Genomic DNA, 22,271 nt, shown 5'->3' on the forward strand with positions numbered 1-22,271 from the left:
GGGAAGGAGGAAATGGAATATGATAGGAATCCTACAGAGAGCCTTGCAGAAGGATTCATGGCCTTGATGTGTTTTCGCATTTTGCCACGTTACACCCACAAAACTGTTATTTGACAGTGGATTTTTTTTTTTTTTATGTGGGTCACCACAAAGCAATACTGTATTGTGAAGTGGATCAAAATATACATGGTTTAAAGTTGTTGTTTTTTTTAAAACTCTTTTTAAAACTAAATATGTTATCATCAGATCACCTGAACCACCTTCTGCTGCAGGGCAGGTAGACCTCGTGTCTTTTAAAACATTTCACAGATACAATCACAACAGTTTAAATTTTTTCCCCGGTCTTCTTTGCAAAATACCTTGAGCTCAGTCAGATTGCATCGAGAAACCAAACCAAACTGAGGACAAACCAGAGACTCAAAGCATCTGAGTCACCAACAGATAAGAGGAACGCAGTCATGGTGGAGGATGCTCATTGAGGGCAATATGGCTACTTGGGAGGGAGTGCATACTGACACAGAACCTGGGAGAAATAACAGAGAACTGCCATGGAAATTGAAGGATCTGACAAGGCGTCGCTGAAGCTAAGGGCTTGAATTAAATGCCAGGAAACAAGACCAGTTCGATTAACTGAATGTATCTGTTCCATGTAGGAACAGGACTAAGTAAAGAAAGAACAATAAGTTAGTAATGAAAACACATCTTGGGCGTACACCCAAGTAAATCAGTGAGCAATGCCGACTCTGCAAACACTATAGTTTCACTTCTGAAAAGTTAACCTCCACTGTTTTTAGTGTGTTGCAGGTTCTAATAGCTTTCTTTCCTCAGTGTCAACCTAAATTTAGCTTTAGATTTTTCACATTAATCTTGGCCAGTTTTCCTTCATCCTTTACATGCACCACTCTGTTTTGCTCTCTCATCTAAGATTTTTAAAAAGTCCATTGAAATGTTTTGGTTGAACACTGTATTAATATTTTTGAAATCCTTTGCTTCTTCTGTCAATTCCTGATTCTGTGTTGGAAGCACTGTGTTTGACTTCTTTGTTTGCATTTTTCTTTTATTCTTGTTTACCTGGGAAGGTCTCCTTTCTGTTGATGTGGTGTTTAAATTGCGCTCAGTGTTTGGTTTGAATAGAAAAGCCGGCCCAATTCCCTGTGGGCGGGCTGCCATGGACATTTTAATAAAAGTTCTGTTGAGGCGCATCATTTCTTAGAGGACAAAGGGTTGGCGTTCTTTCAAAGTGCAATCGCGATAAAGCAAAGCAACCAACATGGAAACATAGATTTTGTCTCTTTAAAAACTTTCATGTCTGTGCTACGACATCAATCGCTGTGCTGACACACATCACCAGCCACTGAACAAACATGTCTCCTGCCAGTTCCTTCTGTCGTTCTTGTTCATAGCAGAAATGGTTTGTTTACAAAGCACAGAGTCACAATCAGCACCAGATGAACGTTGCTGTGCATTCATACTAAAAGAGGGGAAAAGCTGGCAAATCTCTGTCCAGCGTTAACCATGTTGAATGATCCGAATGGCATTAAAAAGACTGAGCGAAATCAGTACTCAAAGTCAAGACAAACTGCTAAATGAAAGTACATAATATGCCAAACTATTGATATGTAGCGAAAACATTAAACATTGTTTGAAAAGCAATGTTTGTTAAAGGAAAGACAAATACAGAAATCACAAGAATTAGAAAATCTCTAAATGTTTTACTGGCCAACAATAATTGAATATGTAATTAAACGTTTACATTTTTTTCTCCTGGCATTGTGATGGAGTACTCTTGCCAACGTATCAGCCTTCCACTGGCGCATAGTTGATATGGAGATGATCAACATATGCCGAAAAACTCTGCAGCACTCAAATATGTAAGGCATTTTTTTTTTAACCTCTGACCTGCAGCCATCAAATGACCAATTATCTGTTTGACCTGGACCAAAACAGCCGTTGTGCTGAGAAAGGTATTCTATTCAGCTGGTCATCAGGAGATGGTTAGTTAGTTAGAACAGCCACAAGGCAATGAAGAGGGCATTGTCATAGCTCAATGCCCTACTCATAATTCCATGCATTTTTCCCGACACGAGTCACAGTGAGCATGAGTGCAGATGGCTTGGCATGATGTAAACAATTTGAAATTGAAGGTTGTTGCTAAAATGAAGTGAGAACCACACAGCTGGCTGGGCAAATGCTGTTAAAGAGGATTAGCTCAAGTGCTGCCAGGGCGTACGAGTGTGAAGTGTTAAGATGTAAAGAGCTTCTGCAGTGGTTATTTCTAAATTTACTTGCACTTTAAAAACAGATGCAATACAGCTTGAACCTTTGGGTTAAGAATGAAACTGGAAAGGCCTCAAGTTAAGCTGCTGTCCCACTGTTTCCCATCATTCTCAGGCGCCTGTGACTACTAAGCAGTCACCCTCCATCCCAGAAAACAGGGAGGATTTTGTCCACATGCTCGCCCCATCGCAGACGCCTACACGGCACGTTGAACTTTGTGTAAGCAAGGGTACCTTGCACATGCAACGCGGTGAAAAGGACTCTGCAGCCATCATGTGTGTCTGTGTCTAACGAGAAAGAATTTGCAGGCGTTGAGGCATGTTGAGACCGCTTAGCTACAATTTCTGGACATATTGGGGAACCCTCCTCTCTATTATTATGTGGGACCCAAAGAAGAAAAAACTTTTTCTTTCCTTTCTTTTTCTTTAGCTGTGTTTAACAGGTTTAACTTTTAGTTAGGCTACACTTATTTTTGGCGTTACATTGGCTACCGAGAAAGTTGCAAGTTTTTAACAGGGTATACAAGTTCAAAGGTTTTCCTCTAAAGGTTTTCAGCTCAGGACAGGAAAGTCATGCAGAAGGTGCTTGCTTGTCAGGTCAGTAAAAGTGGAAAAAACGATTGCATAAAGTACACCATTACCCAGCTCAATGGAGCGGACGGAGTCTCCCAAACAATCTCAGTGGCTCAAGTTAGCATTATGAGGTCGCAATTCCTACAGTTCTGTACAAAGTTTACCAACAGAAAGATGACACTGGTTATGTGCATAACCTACACATCGATATTTTATTACGAATATTGGTTGACAAAAACATGTTTTGTGAATCTAAACATGAAATGAAGAGGATTTTGAGAAACATTAAGTTATATTTTTCAAGTAATTTTATCACTTTTAATGTGAACCTGTTGCGTTTGATGCATGTGCGCGTGTGTGTGTGGGCGTGGGTGTGTGTGTGTGTGTGTGTGTGCGTGTGTATGTGTGGGTGTGTGTGTCAAGATCAAACTGTCGAATTTTCAGCGAGAACTTCATACTAAACCTTGATGTTATGTGACTGTGCCTTGGTGGTGAAATGTTTTTTCACAAAATTAAACATGAAGTGTGATAGATGCTGTGAGTCTCTTCGAGCATTAAGGATGCAGAATTTGGTGTATTTTCTTCAGAATAGATAGAGTGTATGCATCGCATGACATGAAAACAAGAACTGTTATGTCTGGATGAATGTTTTTGTGGTCATGGAAATCCAAAGCAGTGACTCAAATTCATCATAAATCTCCATGTAGTATGTCTCATATTTATGGCATCTGAGTTTTTTTTTTTTCTTTACATTTATCTGGTAAAATATTTTGACATGTCCAAGCAAATCTTCCAAAATTGAATTGTTTATGCCAAAGTATCTGAAGCAGAGGAAAGTAACACTGGAATATTTTTATCGAAGCAGTCAAATGTCGTACACCAATGATGCGCAGGAGACACATCTCAAACTATTCGGTCTCCACGCCCTTATTCTTGTCACAGGAAATATGCTGGTAGGAAGTGATGCAATGTTGTTGAGGCTGCTGTGGAAAAATAAACTCTTTATGTTGAGTAGATTATCAACAATAAATTCTCTTGTCTATTTACCTAATTTGCATTTTTCCCAAAATTGAGTTGAAAGCTTCTTTCAGTCAAAACAAAATTTTTTCACATTTTTATTAGTATTATTTTTGTCTCTTTGTAAGTGGATCCCTGTCCCGTCTAAGCGTCCTGCCCACTTGTTGATCATTTCAATATTGTACAGACGCAACAAAAAGTCCACACATAAACATACAAATACCTCCAAAGATGGCACTTGTTTAGCCAACAAGGTGATCCCATCATCTCCACTTACCCCCACAAACATGCAGACGTATCTGGGAGTGGCAGGAACTGGTTTAACTCCTATGCCTGGGGTAAGGAGACCTGCAGATGAAAGCGTTGCAGACATTAGACATTATACACTCATGCAAATATACGAAGGTTATATTTCCACATCACTGTGGACACATATGGGTTACCTGCTATTGTTGGAGACCTGGCCGAAACAAGAAAGGAATTGTATATCTAGTAAAAGTGCAGGAAATGGGGTTTCTGAATAAAGAGTCTCATCTGAGGCGAAATGTAGATTTCTACATCAAAAGCCACCTTTGCAGTTTCTTGACGTAAAATGCTTTGAACTGCTTTCGAGCATAAACACTGGGCTAACAGCACAACTCGCCCAGAAAATATTGAATTTTCAGGGTTAATTTTTGATATTTTTAAAATCGACATCAAAATATGGTCAAAGCACACAGGCAATGTGTTCTGAACACAGCTGTCTGAAAACGTTGACATTACAGTATACAGTATATCAGTTAAATACAGAATTGAAAACCAAATTTGCTTACATGTTGACTTGCAGCAGATTCATAAATCTGTTTGGTGCATTTTTAGTGACAAGCTTTCCTTTATGTGCTCTGAAAGTTTTGCTTGTTCCTGTTGACATGTGCCTGAGAAAGTGCAGCATTCACCTGTGTTGTTTGCTAATACTGAGACTCTTTCATCATGTGGGAGCCGTGAGGCTAAAGTGTCAGCGCCAGTGTATGTCTTCCACATGTATGCATGCCAGGCCCACTCACTGAAACGCACACATAAAAATCCTCCAAAGAGATCAGAGATCTGCAGCCGGACCGGAAGCGCCCCCCCACCTTCCCTGTTCCTGTTTCTCACAACATGTATGACCGTGTGTGTGTGTGTGTGTGTGTGTGCGTGCGTGTGTGTGTGGACATGCATGTGTGTGTCTGCGTTTGCTCTTTTTGTAGGCTCTTGCAACCGGCGGCAATCAGCAGGAGGCAGGCCGATCACTGCAGGAAAAAAATACACAGCGAAATGTGACAAAAGATAGCGGAGGACAGGAGAAATATTATTGGAGAGGAACAAGTATGCAGAAGATTATACGGAGAGAGAGAGAAGCTGTGACGGAGGGATGTGATTGTGGAACAATGCTGGCAGTAAAACTGTTTTCTTCACCTCCCTCCCTTCCTCTCCTGGAGACGCGGGCTGTGTTCACACACACAGGGATGCAAGACAAACGTTTTTATTTGTTTTTCGAAACACTGTTCAAGCATATTCTAGTGCATTCCAGCATTTTCAAACCTGAAAAACTTAGGCCGGGTTAAGATAGGTGGACGATTTCATCAGCACTCAAAAGCTGACATGTTTGCTGCTTTCTAAAAGTAGTTCCAATATGGTATAATTACCTTCAGGATTCACTTGAATTTAACAATAAACAAAAAACCCACTCTCGGAGAAAGAAGGATTCCAGGTTTTTTTTTGTTTTTTAAATCTGTGAATGAGTACGAAGTCACAGAGGGAGAAAACAAGTCAAGAATTCATGCACCAAACCCCCTTTTTCCGTCCTGCCTTCACATCCACGCCCCACCCTGGCAGACAGGATATGTGCGTAACTACCGCGGGCCACTCTGGTCAAAACAAAAGATCATGTCCACACACACAGCCGTTGAATTTGCATCCCCAGATTTTCATTCATTTGCGTGAGCACCTGGCCAAATTCTGCACAGAAGCGCAGACACAGAAGGAATCAAGTGATGGGTAAATTCAAATGAAAATGACGGGACGAGAGAAGATGGCAGGAGAGTGAAAAAGATTTCAACGAGACACCAAACCTGCCTAAAAGAAACCGAACTTAAAAACGTGTTTGCAAAGCAGCCAATGGACACATTTAATGGATACATTTAACTGACAGCAGAAGTTGACCTTTTACACACTGTTTATCTCGCAGATATTCCCAAGCCATTCACATTTAAGTCTCCAGATGCACAAAACTGGTCGAGACCTACCTTGCAATTGTTGGTGCATTATTTACAGTTATTTCTTGTGAGATTGAAAAACTTTTCGGGGGGAGATAATGTTTGTGTGGCAAAAGATGTAAGGTTTTCAGGAGTGTAGTGGGTGCTGAAATTTATGGTGAGAGTATATTGGAGAATGTTTAATTTATTCTCTAGCAATGCAAAAACAACACATATGTATCCTTGCAACTACTATTGGTTTTTATTCCTGTTTTCAAAGTTGATAAGTGCTGCGTTATGTATGTTTACATCCTGAAATAGGACGCTCGCCCAGCTTATCTTCCTTCCTCTCCACAAACACGACGACATACAAGGACATATTTCACTGGCTTTCCTTCCTCAGAACAAAGATATTTTCATTATCATCAGCAGTCACCCCAAGTGCTGAATGCAGGCGCTCCACAAACAGACAGGGAGATAATGATGGTTATTTTGGGGGTTATTCTGCTCAGGCAGTCAGTCAGGATAGCTCACAGGGTGCGTGGGCACCACCCTGCTTCCCATCGGTCAACACACAACCTCTCTGAAGAGCCAAAACTATGTTCATGGGTGTGCGCTAGTATTCCTCGTGTTATATTTAGTAACAGTGAAACAGAGCAGTCTGTTTGAAAATGATTAAATATGCCACACCAGTAAGTATCGTAATCGCACTTAGTAGAATTTGCGTTTTGTCATCATGTCACCCATTTGAGGTTGAACTTTAAGGTTATTTTGCAGGTATTGCTAGAATTATTATTTAAAAATGTTTTTGTTTTTTTTATTAATGGTTCCAGTTGTAGCTCAGTGAGAACGAGGAGGAGGAAATGAAACATAATTGTAAAGTTGGTGGCGCTATATGTGGCATGGACTTGAGTTGGGTTATCCGGGTAGAGCAATGATCCAAAACGCAGCAGCAAGTTCACCTCCGATTGTCTAATAGAAACAAGAAAGTTCTGGTTCAGCCTGGTTAAAGTTTGAAGTTATATTTGACTAATCCCCTGTATCCTGGGTTTAAACATGCTTGAAAACCTTTACATGTGGTTGCAGCAAAGCTGCCTCTAACAAATGCACTTGAGCAGAGGCAGTTGGATTCTTGTTGCTCAGTTCATTCAAGTGATCAGACACAAAATTAGCACAAAAAAACAAAACAGCGTGTTATTTTGGCTTTATTCCTATCTATACATGCCAAAGAGAGGCATGAAGATTTAATCATGGCTGCGCTTGTACACAATGTGCCCATTGTGACGGCGTGATGGCTGTTTTGCATAGCACATATTTAATTGTTGTGAGTGGGTGGTGCTTTGCATTTTCTGCAAACAGAACTCATCGTTCCAGGTGCTGAAGTGTGGGAAAGACCTGAAAACAAACACACAGTGAACAAAAGATATAAAGTTTTATGCCCTCATAAAACTTCTGTCTTTATTTTCAGACAAACAATTAAACCTCCCCACTTTAGTCTGAAACGTTGCAGAGATCCACAGCTCTCTGCTGTAAGTCGGCTGTTGAGGTTGCACTGCGCTTACTTAGCCTTTTTGAAAGAGAGTCAGAAGAAGTCCCATGTGCAGTGTGCAACAAACCAGGTAGCAAACATGTGGAAGAAGTCGGTTCACCTTTTAGCAAGACAACAACTTTAAACATTCAGCAACATATAATGAAATGGTTTAGATAAAAGCATTTTCATAACTGGAGTGGCTCAATCAAGGTATACATGCACTAAATTAGGAAAACCAAGTCTAATTCTCATTCCTCCAATAGTGGAGCACAGTAGTTGTGTTGATGCTATAAAATGGTTCAAATAGATTTGGAAGAGATGACTCATAATGAGATAATCAGCTGATAATTTCTTGAGAAACAAGAACATGGGAGATGTGATTCTACAGATTAGGACAGAGGGAGTACAACCCCTGACAATGACTCAGAACCGAGCAAAATTTCAGAGAAATGAATCACTCAACGCTGCTCTTTAAGGCAGGATATGTAGGTTTTGCAGCTCACTGTTCATTTCCAGCTAATAAAGGTAGTCACCTTGAATGGACTTTTTGTTTGTGGCCAGAGCTCAGTTTTAGCACAGGGCTTGTAAACTCCATCTCCAAGTCACACCCCTTAGCTTCCGTACAGGGCCTACTTCCTTTTTCCTCTTTATATGGGGGATTCTCTTCACAACATGCACACACTCGTGCACGTGCTCATGCACACGCACACACACGCATGCAACTTGTCTGCTGATCTGCTTATTTTTACAGAAAGTCAGTGAGATTAAAATTGCTTGCTTTTGTGTGAGTGTGGCATTGGTTAGTGCAGAATAGATTAACTTTTTTGCTGAATAACTTGGAGCCCAGGCTCTCACCCAGTCGGTCAGTGAGTGTGTGAGCGCACGAGTGTGTGTTTTGTGCTGCTCTTGCTGAATGGGCAGAATGGGTCTGACTTCATGCATCAACTGATCTTGTCTTTCTAATCATCACTCTACAGTCCCGTGCAATAGTTCCTGTTTTTCTAGAGTTTTCCTGAACTCTAGAAAAGCAGATCTGAGATTCAAATTCTCATTTTGGACTTTAGCTCATTTTAAGCTCATTTTCATTCAGACTTTTTCACTGGTAGCACCCTTCAGCTCGTATTCTACTCTGTGCCAAGGTTTCCACACATAGCTCCTTGAGTAGAATTCTTTTTAGGTTCAACAAAATGCATAAAAGTTTATGGTGCTAAAACACAAGATTAGGTTCAACAAAATGCATAAAAGTTGGAATTTTTCAACTATCTGGCTAAAGAAACTGGATCTGTTTGTGTACTGATTTGCCAGATCACAATCTGTGCAATGGATTCAAAGCCTAAACGGTAATCTGAATAGCTTCCAGAGAATCTCAAAATATATTTTTCTTCTGATTTATGAGGTTATATGCCGAGCTGGTGGATCATATCCCACCGTGGGTGTAGTATTTCTAGTATGAATACATCTGGGTGGGTGGATAACCACAAAGAAAACATCTCATTAAACGGCTTCCACAGTGCAAACAGTAGAAGGATGGGGGGAGGGTCAGACACATGAGAACAGACGAAGTCGACTTACAGGGGCACAGAGATCTACAGATTTACTGATACAGAGATGTCAGAGATGTGTCCTCATAAAACTTCTGTCTTTATTTTCCGACAAACAATTAAACCTATGATTGCATGTCTCAGAAGCAGAAAAAAACAATAAATAAGTGCCTTGGTCTGGATGTTTCCATGCATTTAAATTGGGACTTTTGTTACGGAAAGACACTCATGAAAAAGTTACTTTGTGTTATTCATTCATGTGTTGCATAAAAGCCATGTCGTCGAATTGATTGCCTTGTCCCTTTTTTTTAGAAATTGAGATAATCAATGTATTTATAGCTTTTATGTGGATTTGTTAATTGCTACCTCTTGTCTTATCACAATTTCTACTAGTTTTAATTATCACTGAATAAAAAGAAAAAATTAATAATAATAATAATAATAATAATAATAATAATAATAATAATAATAATAATAATAATAATTTCATTTATTTATTGGAACTGGTCATCTTTGTAGGTCGATTCACAATAAAAGTTTGTACACTGACACAAACTTCGTCTTCAAAACGGAGCAGATGTGCAAAACATCTGTTTTTCCAGCTTGTCTGAACAACACCACCCCCTAGCGGACACAGCGGTGACCTTACGTTTTTGGTGATAAATAGGTTTAAAGAAATGAAACGAGTTCAAGCTGTTGTTTCATTGTTTATGTTTATGTGTGTTTTACAAAAAGTTCAGTAGGTATTAGATTATCATCTGCTTATAAAAAAAAATATTGCATTTTTCTAAAGTCTTATTTAGTACTGTTTGAACGTACATAATATTTCATTGTTATTAGTGCCCAGTCTGTTCACGAATTAAGCACATTATTGATGCAGAAACAAAATAAATAAAATAAAATCAACAAGTACATTTGCTTAATTAGTGCATATTACAAATATTATCACAGTATTATAACACAATTCCATAAGCATATTCTAACAACATATAATATGACAACATATTAGATAAATTGTCATGGAAAAATATTGGCCACTGTCGATTTTGTTCAGCTGTACCCTGTTTCTCTGAACTTACATCTGTAACAAGTCGCAACAAAGTCACCCCCCAAAAAACGACACAATCCACGTGGATTGTGTCGACCAAAGGAGCACAGAGAATCAACATCTGCGTTTATTTTTCATTAAAATAAAAAGGAAGAAGGTTCCAGGCCGCGCGGAACCTTTGAAGGGGAAGAATGTGTCGGACGGACGCTCAGGCAAAGATGGCAGACGTACCAGAAAACGCTCCAGAACGTGAGCATTAATTTATTACTTTTGGCGTATTTCTTCTTTACAATATTATGACAGGTTCTGGATGTGGTCCGGCTTAAAATGTTTCAGCCTTTGTGTTTTGGAGAATATTTAGAGCAGTTTCCGCGTCTGTCTACTTCGACGTTTTCTCGGTTGTAAACACTGCGCCAGCAGCCGTGACTCTGTCCCGTATCCTAGGAGAAATAGTCTACTACTTCGATTTTTGGTGAAATTGACCGGAAAATTTGTCCCCACATACATTGTGGCAAAAGTTAACACCCAGAATACGAGTGGAAAATATTGGGATTTGGACTGTCAGTGCGTTTATGTTACTTTTACTTTGAAAGGGCCAGCTAGATTGTGTATTTTGATTGAAATTGGTGATGTAAGACCTAAAACTTTACCACCACTGGTAAATAATGGCCTTAAAACAAGTCCAACTCTCTTGTAACGGTGTCTCGGAAGTGTATAAACAAATGGAGTATTTTGGAAAAGTCCATGCTTAAATTTAAGTATATCTCAATGTCAGAAATACTGTTTCATATATTTTGGGTGAAAATCCTTACGAAAAACCCATGAATGTTCTATTTTGAACTTGATGAAAGAGTCCGACTTTTATTTAAAATGTCCTTTCTTGCCATTCAGCAAGCATTTGGAAGAGAAACTTTCCAAAAGCATCATGGATGCTGCAGTATTCTTTGCAGTGGGCATGCTTTTTCTCATATTAATCCTTTGTTTCCTGTCAAATGTCTTTAGACTGCCCAGGCACGTCAAGTGAGGAAGCAGGAAAGTCTGCATCATGCCAGGGCTGCCCCAACCAGCAGCTGTGTGCCTCTGGCGCCACCAAGGCCCCAGACCCTGGTAAAACTTTCCTCATTACAATATATAATACTATATATTAATGCTACTGCAACAGTATTCATGTTGCAGTAGTATTAAAGCTTCGTGTGGCTAATCTCAGTCCTTCATCCTCTCCAGCTATTGCAGAAATAGGGGAAAAACTGTCAGTGGTCAAACACAAGATCCTGGTGTTGTCAGGAAAAGGAGGAGTTGGGAAAAGCACCTTCAGCGCTCACCTGGCCCACGCTCTGGCAAGTGACAGCACCAAGGAGGTAATGACGTGTTATCAGCATAATGTGGGAAAGACAAATGTCAGACTTATTAAATTAGGTAGCTCTCCCACAAGGATGTAAGAGTTACATTGGACAGAGCTGTACACTTTAGAACTGATTTTATTTTGGTCCTATATCTGCCAAAGAAAGAGATGGAATAAGTTTGTACAGTTTTTCAGAATTATGCTTTAATAGCGGTATGCGTGTGTGCAAAATTTGAAATCTCATTTTGGTTGGCTACTATTTTCTAAAAAAGATTGAAGTTAGTAGCTTAAAAAGCCACAGGTTATATACAGTGTTGGAAGCATTATGAACAAACTTAATGAGAAAGGGGGAGTGATAAAAGTGTGGAATGTATTGTAGCAGATGTTGTCTAGTATAAAAAACATACTAATAACATCACAAAAAAGGGAAACTATTTTTTCATTGAATATTTTTTTGCAACCCTAATACGGACCACTAGAGGTCACTGTAGCGTAGCTTTATGCATTATTTGTAGCTCTATAGTTTCCATAAGAAAAGAGGCATGTAAAGTGTTTAGAAAAATTTAAATTATTGCATTTATTTTGACTTTTGTGTAATTAAATATGAAGAATTCTCTTTATTAGTTACATGAATTACATTCATCCATCTAATTAACAAGCATTTGTATATTTCAGGCTTACAGGTCATACAAGGTGACTTGAAGTTGTTCATAGGACTCATTGCAGTTTAGTTAATAGTTTGATCTGTGTCAGGTCAGGAGTGCTGCAAACAACACAGATTGTCCCAATTAAAAAAGGCAGTTTACCATATGTTGGCTTATGTCTGATTTATAAATAATATGCATTCTTTCAGTGTTTTTTTTTAACTGCTTTTAGTGAACATCCTCTTTGATGCAAACTGGGTTCTACAAAACAAATACCAAAGAGAGGAAATAAGATCTCCTTGTTTCTTATTTAAGTAGCTGAGGAGCCGCAGGCACATGTCTTCCCTCTGTGCACAATATCGTTCTTGTTCGATTTACGGGAAACGATTCCATACAGATCTTCACCTAAATAAGAAAACCGAAAGCAAAAACTGGAGACACAGCCTGTTTAATAATCACAGTGTTGCCAAAGCCAACAGGATCAACAGACACACCCTTTTTTTTGGTGTCAAGTTACCAGAAATCACCTGATGTATTCGGAATGTTTACAAAAGAGCTGGTGGAAAACAGAGGTCAACCGTATGGCATGTGTTCAAAAAAATCTACGTTTTTGTGACTCCTGGTATCACAGTCTCATTCTCAGTCTTTCTAATGTGATAAAAAAATCAATATTTTGTAATGAAGTTCCTCATTCTACTTTCTATTCATTATCTCAGGCTTGCTGAGCAGTAGGTAAAGTCCCAAATCATGTAACTCTGACCACAACTACTACAAATCTATAGCTTGTGAGTCTGGTTGCTGATGTGCTTTAATGACACTGAAGGTGGGAATGTAAATGATGCATGGATACAGTGTATTTCAATAGATTTAAATATGAAAATGCTCTGCTCAACAAAAGCACAGGATGACATGCCTTATGAGGAAGCTGATAAAAATCTTAATTTATGTAAAAACACCCAAGTGGACAGTTTTCACTTCAGTCAGTATTTCAGAGTAGAGGTTGGTGTTTGGAGGCTGGTGTTTTAATACAAACTTACAGTTGTATTGAATGTTTATCATGCTCATTCAGTTTATTTTCTATGGACCATAAACAAAGAAAGGTTGTACTTTTTAATACTACAAATAATTAAGGAATTAATAGCATTTTTATTGTCATTTCTCTGTCACAGTATATGTCCCGAGTTTTTAATTTGGTTTTTACAAAACATCAAAAAGGGCACTAGAGCACATTTTGTTAGTTTGTGAATTTCTAGAATGAAAATGGAGCATTTTTTGGTATATATATTAAATCTGCTAATCAATGGTCAAATCCAGTGAAGTTAAAATTGACTAACTGTGCTCTTTGCTTCATTGATTACTTTAGATGTGTCTCCATACCATCATATCCAATGCTAACAGTTTAAGCATCTCCCCAGTTTTTTGTTTGTGTTTAAGTTTGTTCATTTTGTAGACTCTTTTATTCAAGGTTTCTTACAAGTGAGGATATAACAATGCAGTTAATGTCAAAGCTATTAGCTGTATATATGTACAGTATAGCACTTGAGTGCAGGCATGGAGGAAAGTAGAAAATAATAGATGGATATGGCAAAGAGAAGAGTTCCCGGTTCTGAGCCTTGGGGGACTCCTGTGCAGAAGCAGATGAACTGGATTTTTGTCACACTCACTAGTTATACTGATAACTCAAAACTTTTTATACTTAAGCCAAATACAACATGCAGACAGTAATAAATGTGGAGGAAGCTGAACTCCAACCAAGAATCTTCCAATAGTTGGATTGGCCAGTTACCAAGATCTGCAGGATCCGTTTAGTTCATTATTTAAAACACGTTTTATCAAGGAGAAACTGCAAGTTATGCAGGACACACAGTCTTTGGAACTAGGATTGATCATTGCTTTTGTTTATTTTATTTTTTTTAACTACAAACACTATATCTAAACATATGGTAAGGCTTTTTTCTCACAGACTACTACAGACTGTGACACAGACTGTCTTCTGTGTCACTGTTTGTAGGTTGCACTGCTGGATGTGGATATCTGCGGTCCATCCATTCCCAGGATCATGGGCCTAGAAGGAGAGCAAGTATGGTTTACCGTGTTATGTATGAATATCACTTCTGTTTTACTTTCACTTGACTTCAATTAACAACTGGGTGTTTGATTTGCCACTCTGATGTAGGTTCATCAGAGTGGCTCAGGCTGGTCTCCTGTGGTGAGTCATACCAATCCAGGCTTCAGTTTTATTGCTCTTATGAGGTAATTTCTGTGTTGTAAATTAATTACTTTTCTTCTGTGTACATATTTGCTATAGTACGTCGATGACAACTTGGCAGTTATGTCCATCGGCTTCCTTCTCAGCAGCCCTGATGATGCAGTGATCTGGAGAGGGCCAAAGAAAAATGGTGTGCAGTAGATTTGTGAATGCAGTGTTGATGTTTTTTGTTTTGGCTTTTCAGGTCTTACGCTCCAATTTGTTTCTTGCTCCAATTCAGGAATGATCAAACAGTTTTTACGGGACGTCGACTGGGGACAACTGGATTATCTAGTTGTTGATACTCCACCCGGCACCTCTGATGAGCACCTGTCAATAGTTCAGTATCTCAGCTCCACCAATGTGGATGGAGCAGTCATCATCACCACACCGCAGGTATGCAAAGACATACCAAAGCACCAGCATGTTGTTAGTTATATAACTCCTTTAAAAAGTATTTTGTATCTGGCACTTTTCTTATCTCTTTACTTTACAGTCGAGAATCCATTGTATTATAGGTTATAAAAAGTAAATTTTAACTAGGTTTAATGGTTACTTTAATCCCGACAGATTTTCTAAATACACTGGCAAATTTTCATTTTCAAAAATGAAATTTTTTGCCATCAGAAAAATGTAGAAACTTTAAACAAAAGAGTACTGGTAGAGAGTAACAATAAAAATAAATTAATTAATAAAACCACTGAAAATATGTAGCTAAAATGAAATCCAGAAGAGTTTTATGCTACATGTTCTGTGCTTCATTGAGTCCCAAAAAACTGAAAGCTTGTGAAAAAGATAAGGAAGAGCAATCATTTTTTCATTGCGTTCTAAACATTGAGACCGGTGTAATGATTTGCAACACGGCTACCTTGATATTCGGACGTTTTATGTTTTAAAAAAAAATATGTCAGTTTGATTTACTTTACTGACTGGTGTAAAAAAATAATAATTTTAAAACAACTCCTAGGATGAGAACTTTGACTGTACACCAGAGAAGGTTATACATTTACTTCATCTGTAGCAAGTGAATCCATAAAAACAATAACTGGGAGTTTATGGTTGAAAAAGTATAACAATGTAAAAGGTTAACAGCCATAATATAAACCAGGTTTGGTCTCAGCAAGAAGGAATTAAAGATAAAAAGAAGAACATATTTAGACAAATCAGTCAGAAAAATGTTTGATGCTATTCTGACTGCAGAGCATTGAACACGAACTGCTTCTTATCCACCCTTTTATGGATTAGAGAGTTTGTCACTTTATGCAAAATTGTATGTTCTTCAGCAATAACCTAAGTAAGCAAAAGTAAAGTATTAATTTGGATCTCGAGAGGGAAATTTTTCTGTTTAATTATTAAACAGGAAAACTGGGAGGACTGGATCTGTATCCAGTCGTCCCAGACTTGTTTATTTTAATATTTTAAATTGGTGACTCAAGTCTACATTTTTATCTGATGGTGAGCTTAATATGTAACCAAAACAACAAACACACAAAGGTGAGCCAGTGCTATCTAGATTTTTTATAGCTCCCTTTCTTTGGTTTCTGGGGTTTTTTTTCTTTTTGCTACATTTAAATGTTTCAGATCAAATGTTAACATCTGACAAAGATATCCTAAATCAATTCATAAATAAGGACATAAAACCAATTCCATGTTAAATTTATGAATGGAAAAAGCTATCCAGATCCTTTTCTACATGAAAAGTAAAAGATCATTTAAATAGGACCTGTCTGACTGCATGAATTGGCTGAAAGATTTCAAAAAGCAACACATTTTGCCCCAATCTAGAGAATTTTTTGATATTACTCTGGAAATGGCTAAACAAAAATGGCTAAAAGGCTTTGGGGCTCCAGCAAACCACAGTGAGAGCCATTATCTACAAAAAGCATGCTGCAGCAAAATTACTCCGAAAGCACATCAACAAATCAGAACAGCATCAACTTTATTATCAAAGTACTTTTGAATTTGAAAGGCACAGTGCCACGTGAGGTCTGCAGTAAGCCTTACTTGTCTCAGTTTTTGGTTTCGTGTTCCTAATTTGAGAACACGAAACCAGGCAAAAATGGCCGTCGTAAAAGATTTTCAAAGCGCAAACCACTGCTGGTTCAAAAACATCGCAAAAGCAACAGAGATTTACAACAAAATTTGATCGTTTTGAAAGATGTAGATAAAAAGGGAACCCTGAATTCAGCTTTGTAGCAGAAAATACTGAACACCCAGTCACCATTTTGGAAGCCTGATCTTGGCCAGGCTTGGGTTACGCAGCTGGTTTGTGATCCACGTCTGAATGGCTCAGAAACACAAAATGCCCAAATACCTGACGTAACTTGTGACCTTAAACAATCCCATCATGCAATTATCTACAAAAATGGTATGACGAGATATAGGTGTAGGTGTTACATCCTCACATAAGGGAAATTGTCAAATTGGCTTCAAAATGAAATCCTTTTAATCAGCATTTTGTATTTAGTTATGTTATCTGTCATGTTGTTCTTACAAGTGGAAGAAGTAAAGAAATCTGTCGGGGTGCACATACTTTTCCATTGCTCTGTATGTATTCTGCCTTACCTTATAGTATGTTTGAAGACATAAAATGTACTGAATGTGTAAATTAGCATGTAAAATGAATGAATATATCACTGATTTGTTTTTTATGCTGCAAGTAAAGCTACCTTACTGCTACAGATTCACCATGAACCCAGAACAATCCTTCCATGGTGCAATCTAAATTATTCACACAGTTTGTTTGGCTCACTAAAAAACAACAAACACTGTCGGCAGTGTTATGATGCTGTCTGAAGTAACCCAGACAGCATTTGTTTAAAAGTATTACATATGCGTGAGGGACTGTGAATCAGCCTGTGCATTTCATTTTGCAGCAGATCTGATAAAGGCTGCTGTGGATTTGGTTACTTAAAAGATCAAAGTAGAACCAGACCTAAAAAAAAACTAGGCAGGGCATCAGACTGGATCATAGGTGTTTAAGTGGCTCATACTTGATCTCTGCAGCTGAGTTGAGAATTATTGTTCTCAGATTGTGTTTTATTCCACTCAGTGAACAAAATGGATGTCAAATATTCCTATTGTTCAGATAAGATTTCTCTTCCCTCCTGGTTTCTGCCTATAAACACGCAGATGATGTTTGTTTCTCTTTTTTTTTTTTTTTTTTTTCGGTGCGAAACCGTTGATCGGTGCTTGTTTCCTCATGCCTAACTGGGGTTAAGCTGTGAGATCAGACCAAAACCAAAAACACTTCCTCATTCCCTATGGTATTATCAGACAAATACCAGACTGGGATGACTGTCATTAAAAATGGTGGAAAAACTTGTGGCTTTGATGTAGCTGGAATAAAGTCAGTAGCTTTCTTTATTAACTTATCCAGACATTTTTCCGCATTAAAGTTTATCATTCCTTTAACTGCTGTAATTTCCTGAACTGCCAATCCCAACGTCAGTTTTTTTCCCCCGTTATGCCTGATTGGCTGTCTACCTCTTTTTCCTTTTCATCGTAGGAGGTCTCGCTCCAGGACGTCCGAAAAGAGATCCGGTTCTGTCGGAAGGTTAAGCTGCCCATCATCGGAGTTGTGGAGAACATGAGCGGCTTTGTGTGTCCCAAATGCAAGGTTGCTGGCGAATTCGAACCACTGTCATGCAGTCCATGTTTCTTTTAAGAACTTTAACTGGTTAATTTTATGTTTTCAAAAGTGTCATAAAAATATGGATACAGGAAGAAGATTAGATTTGGTGAGGAAATCTTTTGTCTGCACACCAGGACAGCTGAGATAAATGAGAACATGAATGAGGAAGTTTGTAAGTGGAACCTCCAGAGTTCAGACCAAAAGGCCTGCGTGTCCCATTCCACTAGTGGGTCTCAGCTCTGGCCCAGCTCAGTTTGACTAGAAGGAGCCACTGCAACGTTTTCACAACCAAATGTTCCTCCGTGTCCAAACCTAACAGTCATAAATTGTGTCTATTTTTCTGTCTTTTCTTTGGACATTTCGATAAGGTGTGTTTGAATAGAAGCTGAGCTTCAGGTTCTTCTGCCAGTCAGAACCGATTCCTTGCTTTTTACATTATATTTAGAACTATTAGCACAATCGGTAAGACAAAATAAGGATGTTAAAGAAATAAATACCAAAGGGATGTGACACAAATTCACATTTTATGCAGACGACATATTAATTTATGTCGAACAATTATCAGAATATATAATGGACTGATTAGATGGATGGATGGAGTCCTACTTGCAGTCGACACTAGGATTATTTAGTGAACTGCAAACATCACAGTCGGTTTTTATAATAGTTATTAATGCCCAGACACCAAATGTTTAATGTAGGACAGAAGCTTTGTGGTTTAAGATCCAGATTATGCTTTTGTTTCCCTCTCTTGCAGAACACTTCGCAGATCTTTCCCCCCTCCAGCGGCGGTGCAGAGAAAATGTGCGCAGACCTTAATCTACCTCTGTTAGGCAAGGTGCCACTTGACCCCAGGATAGGACGGAGCTGCGATGAGGGCAAATCTTTCCTCCAAGAAGTCCCAGACTCTCCTGCAGCCGAAGTCTACCGCAGGATTGTGCAAAGTGAGTTCATTTTTATTTCCCATATTCCATTTCTTTCACAATTTGGTGTCTTTTTTATCCTTTAGAAGTGGGGAAGTTTGACGTACACTTGGTCACATTCCCTTTTCTAGAGAAGTCCCCTTTTTTTTTTTTGATGACTTGTTTGTTAGGCAGGTCTAATTCCTGACTAGATCTATTGAAAGAAGAAGTATTCACTTTAAAAAATGGGAAGCAGTCTACTAAAGAGGAAGGAAAAAAAATGTTTAATGAAAATTGAATAACTTTAGGTTCAGCATAAAACCAATTCTGTGGAATTTGCTGGGTCTTGTGTACCTCAGCAGATTTATCTGAAGCATTTTCTCTTTCTTCTGCCAGGTATCCGGGAGTACTGCTCCAACAGAGCGACCGATGTGCAGAATGCAACATGAGCCCCCCAGACCACAGCAGATTACAAGAGCGTGGTAGAGACCTGGAGAACAAACACACACAAGAACGCTTCTGACACAGACGACATATCTGCAGTTTCAGTCTGAACTATTCTCAATAAAAAAAAAATTATTGTTAGAAACTTTGATTCGTGTGTATAGATTTGATTCGACCTCGTTGTGCTCTGCTTCCTCTAATTGAAACACAGATATGTCGTGTAAAGGCACAAATCTGACAAACAACTTTGAATGAATACTAACTGAATGCATTTCCACTTTTTGATACAGAAATAAAGCTTGTCCCAAAAAGATGAATCTCAAAAGAATCTGATGATCCTTCTGAAAAAGGGAATCTTTACAAAAAAGGTCACATGTTGTATTTTTGTTTTCTTATTATTAATAATATTTTAGATTTTACTGTGATTTCAAATAATTACCATTGTGATTTAAGCAGAAATAATTGCTTAATTCACAACTAGCGTAAAAATGGGCGCCTTTCACACTGGCCTATCCATGCGTCTCATTCAGGCGGGGTCGTAAAGAAGGTCACTTGGTTGTGTAGGAACATCTGAAGTTCTTTGTGATTATTAAGTTATAATACTAATTCTGAAAGTTTAACCATTTCAGTTTTTTAACACGTACAAATAACCCATATTTTCAATATGTACAGATAGTTATTTACTTGTTGCTTCTTCCATGAACTCCTTCTTGTTTTGGAGAACTGTGCACAGAACAAGCTACGAAGCCCATGATGCAAGTGAAACATTTCATTTGACTTGAGCTATTCAGACCACAAATCTGCTCATTAATTCTTCTTTTTGAAACAGACCAGCTTATGATTGCATGACTTAAAAGATTTTGTACTTTATCACCTAGCAGCTTGTTTCAGTAGTTGGATAAAACCTGAGTAATTGTTCTGAAACTTGCTGTGAGCTCCTCGAAAGTAACATTTTGATTTAAATTGGTTAAGTTGGAGTCTTTTTATAGTATTTGTCAGAATTGCTGCAGGTCTTGCAAACACTAAATACTATTGGCATAGAAACCTGTGACTCTTTATTCAAATGACATAATACAAAATGGATTACAAAACAAAACAGTCTGGCCTCGAGGAAAATAACTGCCTTTTTTAGTCTCTGTATAGTCATTTAAAGATTGTTAGAGTTAATTATTTCTTTCTTTTGATTGCCTCTCTGAAACAACCTATGAATCTGATTCTCTTAAAGAGAAGATAAAGGATTGCCTTGTTTGTTCTCGTTGACACTGTATGCAGTAAGAAGCTCATTCTATCGGCAGCTGAACATGTGAGATCATGTTAAGGGTAAAGCCTTTAAATGTGGTTATAAATCAAATTGAATCTACAGTTCCCCACCTAATAAAGCAAACGGCAGATGTCTAGATTATATGAAAAGAGGCCGTGGATCGGCCTCTTTTCATAGAGGTGCTAAGTTTGTTTTCAGACTGACTTAGTAAAGAATGCACTTTAAATGTCAGCCTATTGTTGCATTTCACTTTTCTGAATGTTCCTCACCTCAGCTGACACAAGTTAATTTCATATCAGTGGCTCACTGTACTGAACACAGACACCTTCCTCATTTGGTTGCAACCACTCGGGTGTTCTACGATTTACAACAAATTCAACAGCTTTAAAAGAGTTCAGCATATTCGGCTATTTAAAAGGGTGCGTCACATTTTGTAATACTGAACTGGTTTGCAAAATATAGGTCTAATCTAAGAAATCAGTTTGACTTCTTAGAAAAAGAGATAGTTTCCCATTTCTTTTACAAGTACCAAAAGACATATTTTCCGTGCTAAAAGTCGACCCAAGTCTCATTTTAACACATTCTTTTTGTGTGCATGTATGTCAGTGTGAGGAGGAGACTATGTCCTCATTTGTACTTGCTGTGTAGATGTAGTTCCTCCAGGGTTAAATAAAAAACACATGTGAAACCTCCCAAGCTACATCACAAACAAAACAACTTGAGCCTTGGTCACAGTGAATTTACATGTAACCTGTCTCCGTAAGGACGCAATCGGTTTGTCGCGTTAACATGAGGAATGCGTTTTCAATTAAATGTAAAATTTGATTATTATCTGTTCCAGCAGCATTTATTTGATCGTTTTTCATTATTTTTGAAATTCTTCTGTAAACATCAGGCAACCAAGAATGCAGTAAAGAAATGACACAACTCCAAATTTTGGCATCATTACACAATGCACCCCAAAATATTGTGATTTTGATATGTCCATCCCTAAAGTGAAGAATTGTAATGGTAAAAAAAAAATGTGTGGAAGCAGTAGCTTGGAGATCCAACAGCCTAACACCCTACGCAGGGATTTAAAAGCACTTTATGGTGAGGCCAGTCTCTCATTTCTCCAAAACATTGTTTGCAACAAGCTTTTTTATTCTAGAGACTGAAATTGGAGCACCTTTGAGGTAGATGTTGTGTTTTCTGCTATGGTTGTGACTTGGCATGTATCAAAGCTGCTGGGATGTGTACCAAAGGTTTGAAAAGGTTTTAGCAGCATCGTTTTTAAAACTTTGTGTAGATCTGATCCTGAGATTTGTACTCAGGTTTTTTTTTATCTTTACTCACAGATTGTTATCCTGTAACAATCTCACGCTTGACTCATACCTGTTCCTAACCAGTATTTTTAGTCTGACAAAAGCTTTGCCTTGTTTCCCAGAACCTTCAACCATAATACCTGGTGTTTGTGGGCTAAACAATGTCTGCAGTGAATGGAAGTAGCTGAAAGTCTTTTTTTTTTTACATACATTCCACTACTTGGCCCGGTTCTCTGTTGGAAAAGTAAATTTTTTTCTTGTTTTGTTTCTGTTTTTTTTTTTTTTTTAATAAT

General features: G+C 38.2%; 1 protein-coding gene across 1 annotated transcript; it reads left to right on the forward strand.

Annotated features, from left to right (window-relative positions):
• The first annotated feature begins 10,364 nt into the window (after window positions 1-10,364).
• On the forward strand, window positions 10,365-19,564 carry nubp1 (nucleotide binding protein 1 (MinD homolog, E. coli)). Its single transcript, XM_055035692.1, has 10 exons — window positions 10,365-10,448; window positions 11,202-11,306; window positions 11,424-11,557; window positions 14,197-14,265; window positions 14,362-14,394; window positions 14,494-14,584; window positions 14,675-14,829; window positions 17,942-18,052; window positions 18,825-19,011; window positions 19,366-19,564. Exons 1-10 carry the CDS (start codon window positions 10,391-10,393, stop codon window positions 19,416-19,418), a joined length of 996 nt encoding a protein of 331 aa, XP_054891667.1. The 5' UTR covers window positions 10,365-10,390; the 3' UTR covers window positions 19,419-19,564.
• Window positions 19,565-22,271: the final 2,707 nt, after the last annotated feature.

The sequence above is a fragment of the Poeciliopsis prolifica genome, unplaced genomic scaffold (genome assembly GCF_027474105.1).
Source record: "Poeciliopsis prolifica strain line A6 unplaced genomic scaffold, Auburn_PproV2 SCAFFOLD010, whole genome shotgun sequence".
Classification (NCBI taxonomy): Eukaryota; Metazoa; Chordata; class Actinopteri; order Cyprinodontiformes; family Poeciliidae; genus Poeciliopsis; species Poeciliopsis prolifica.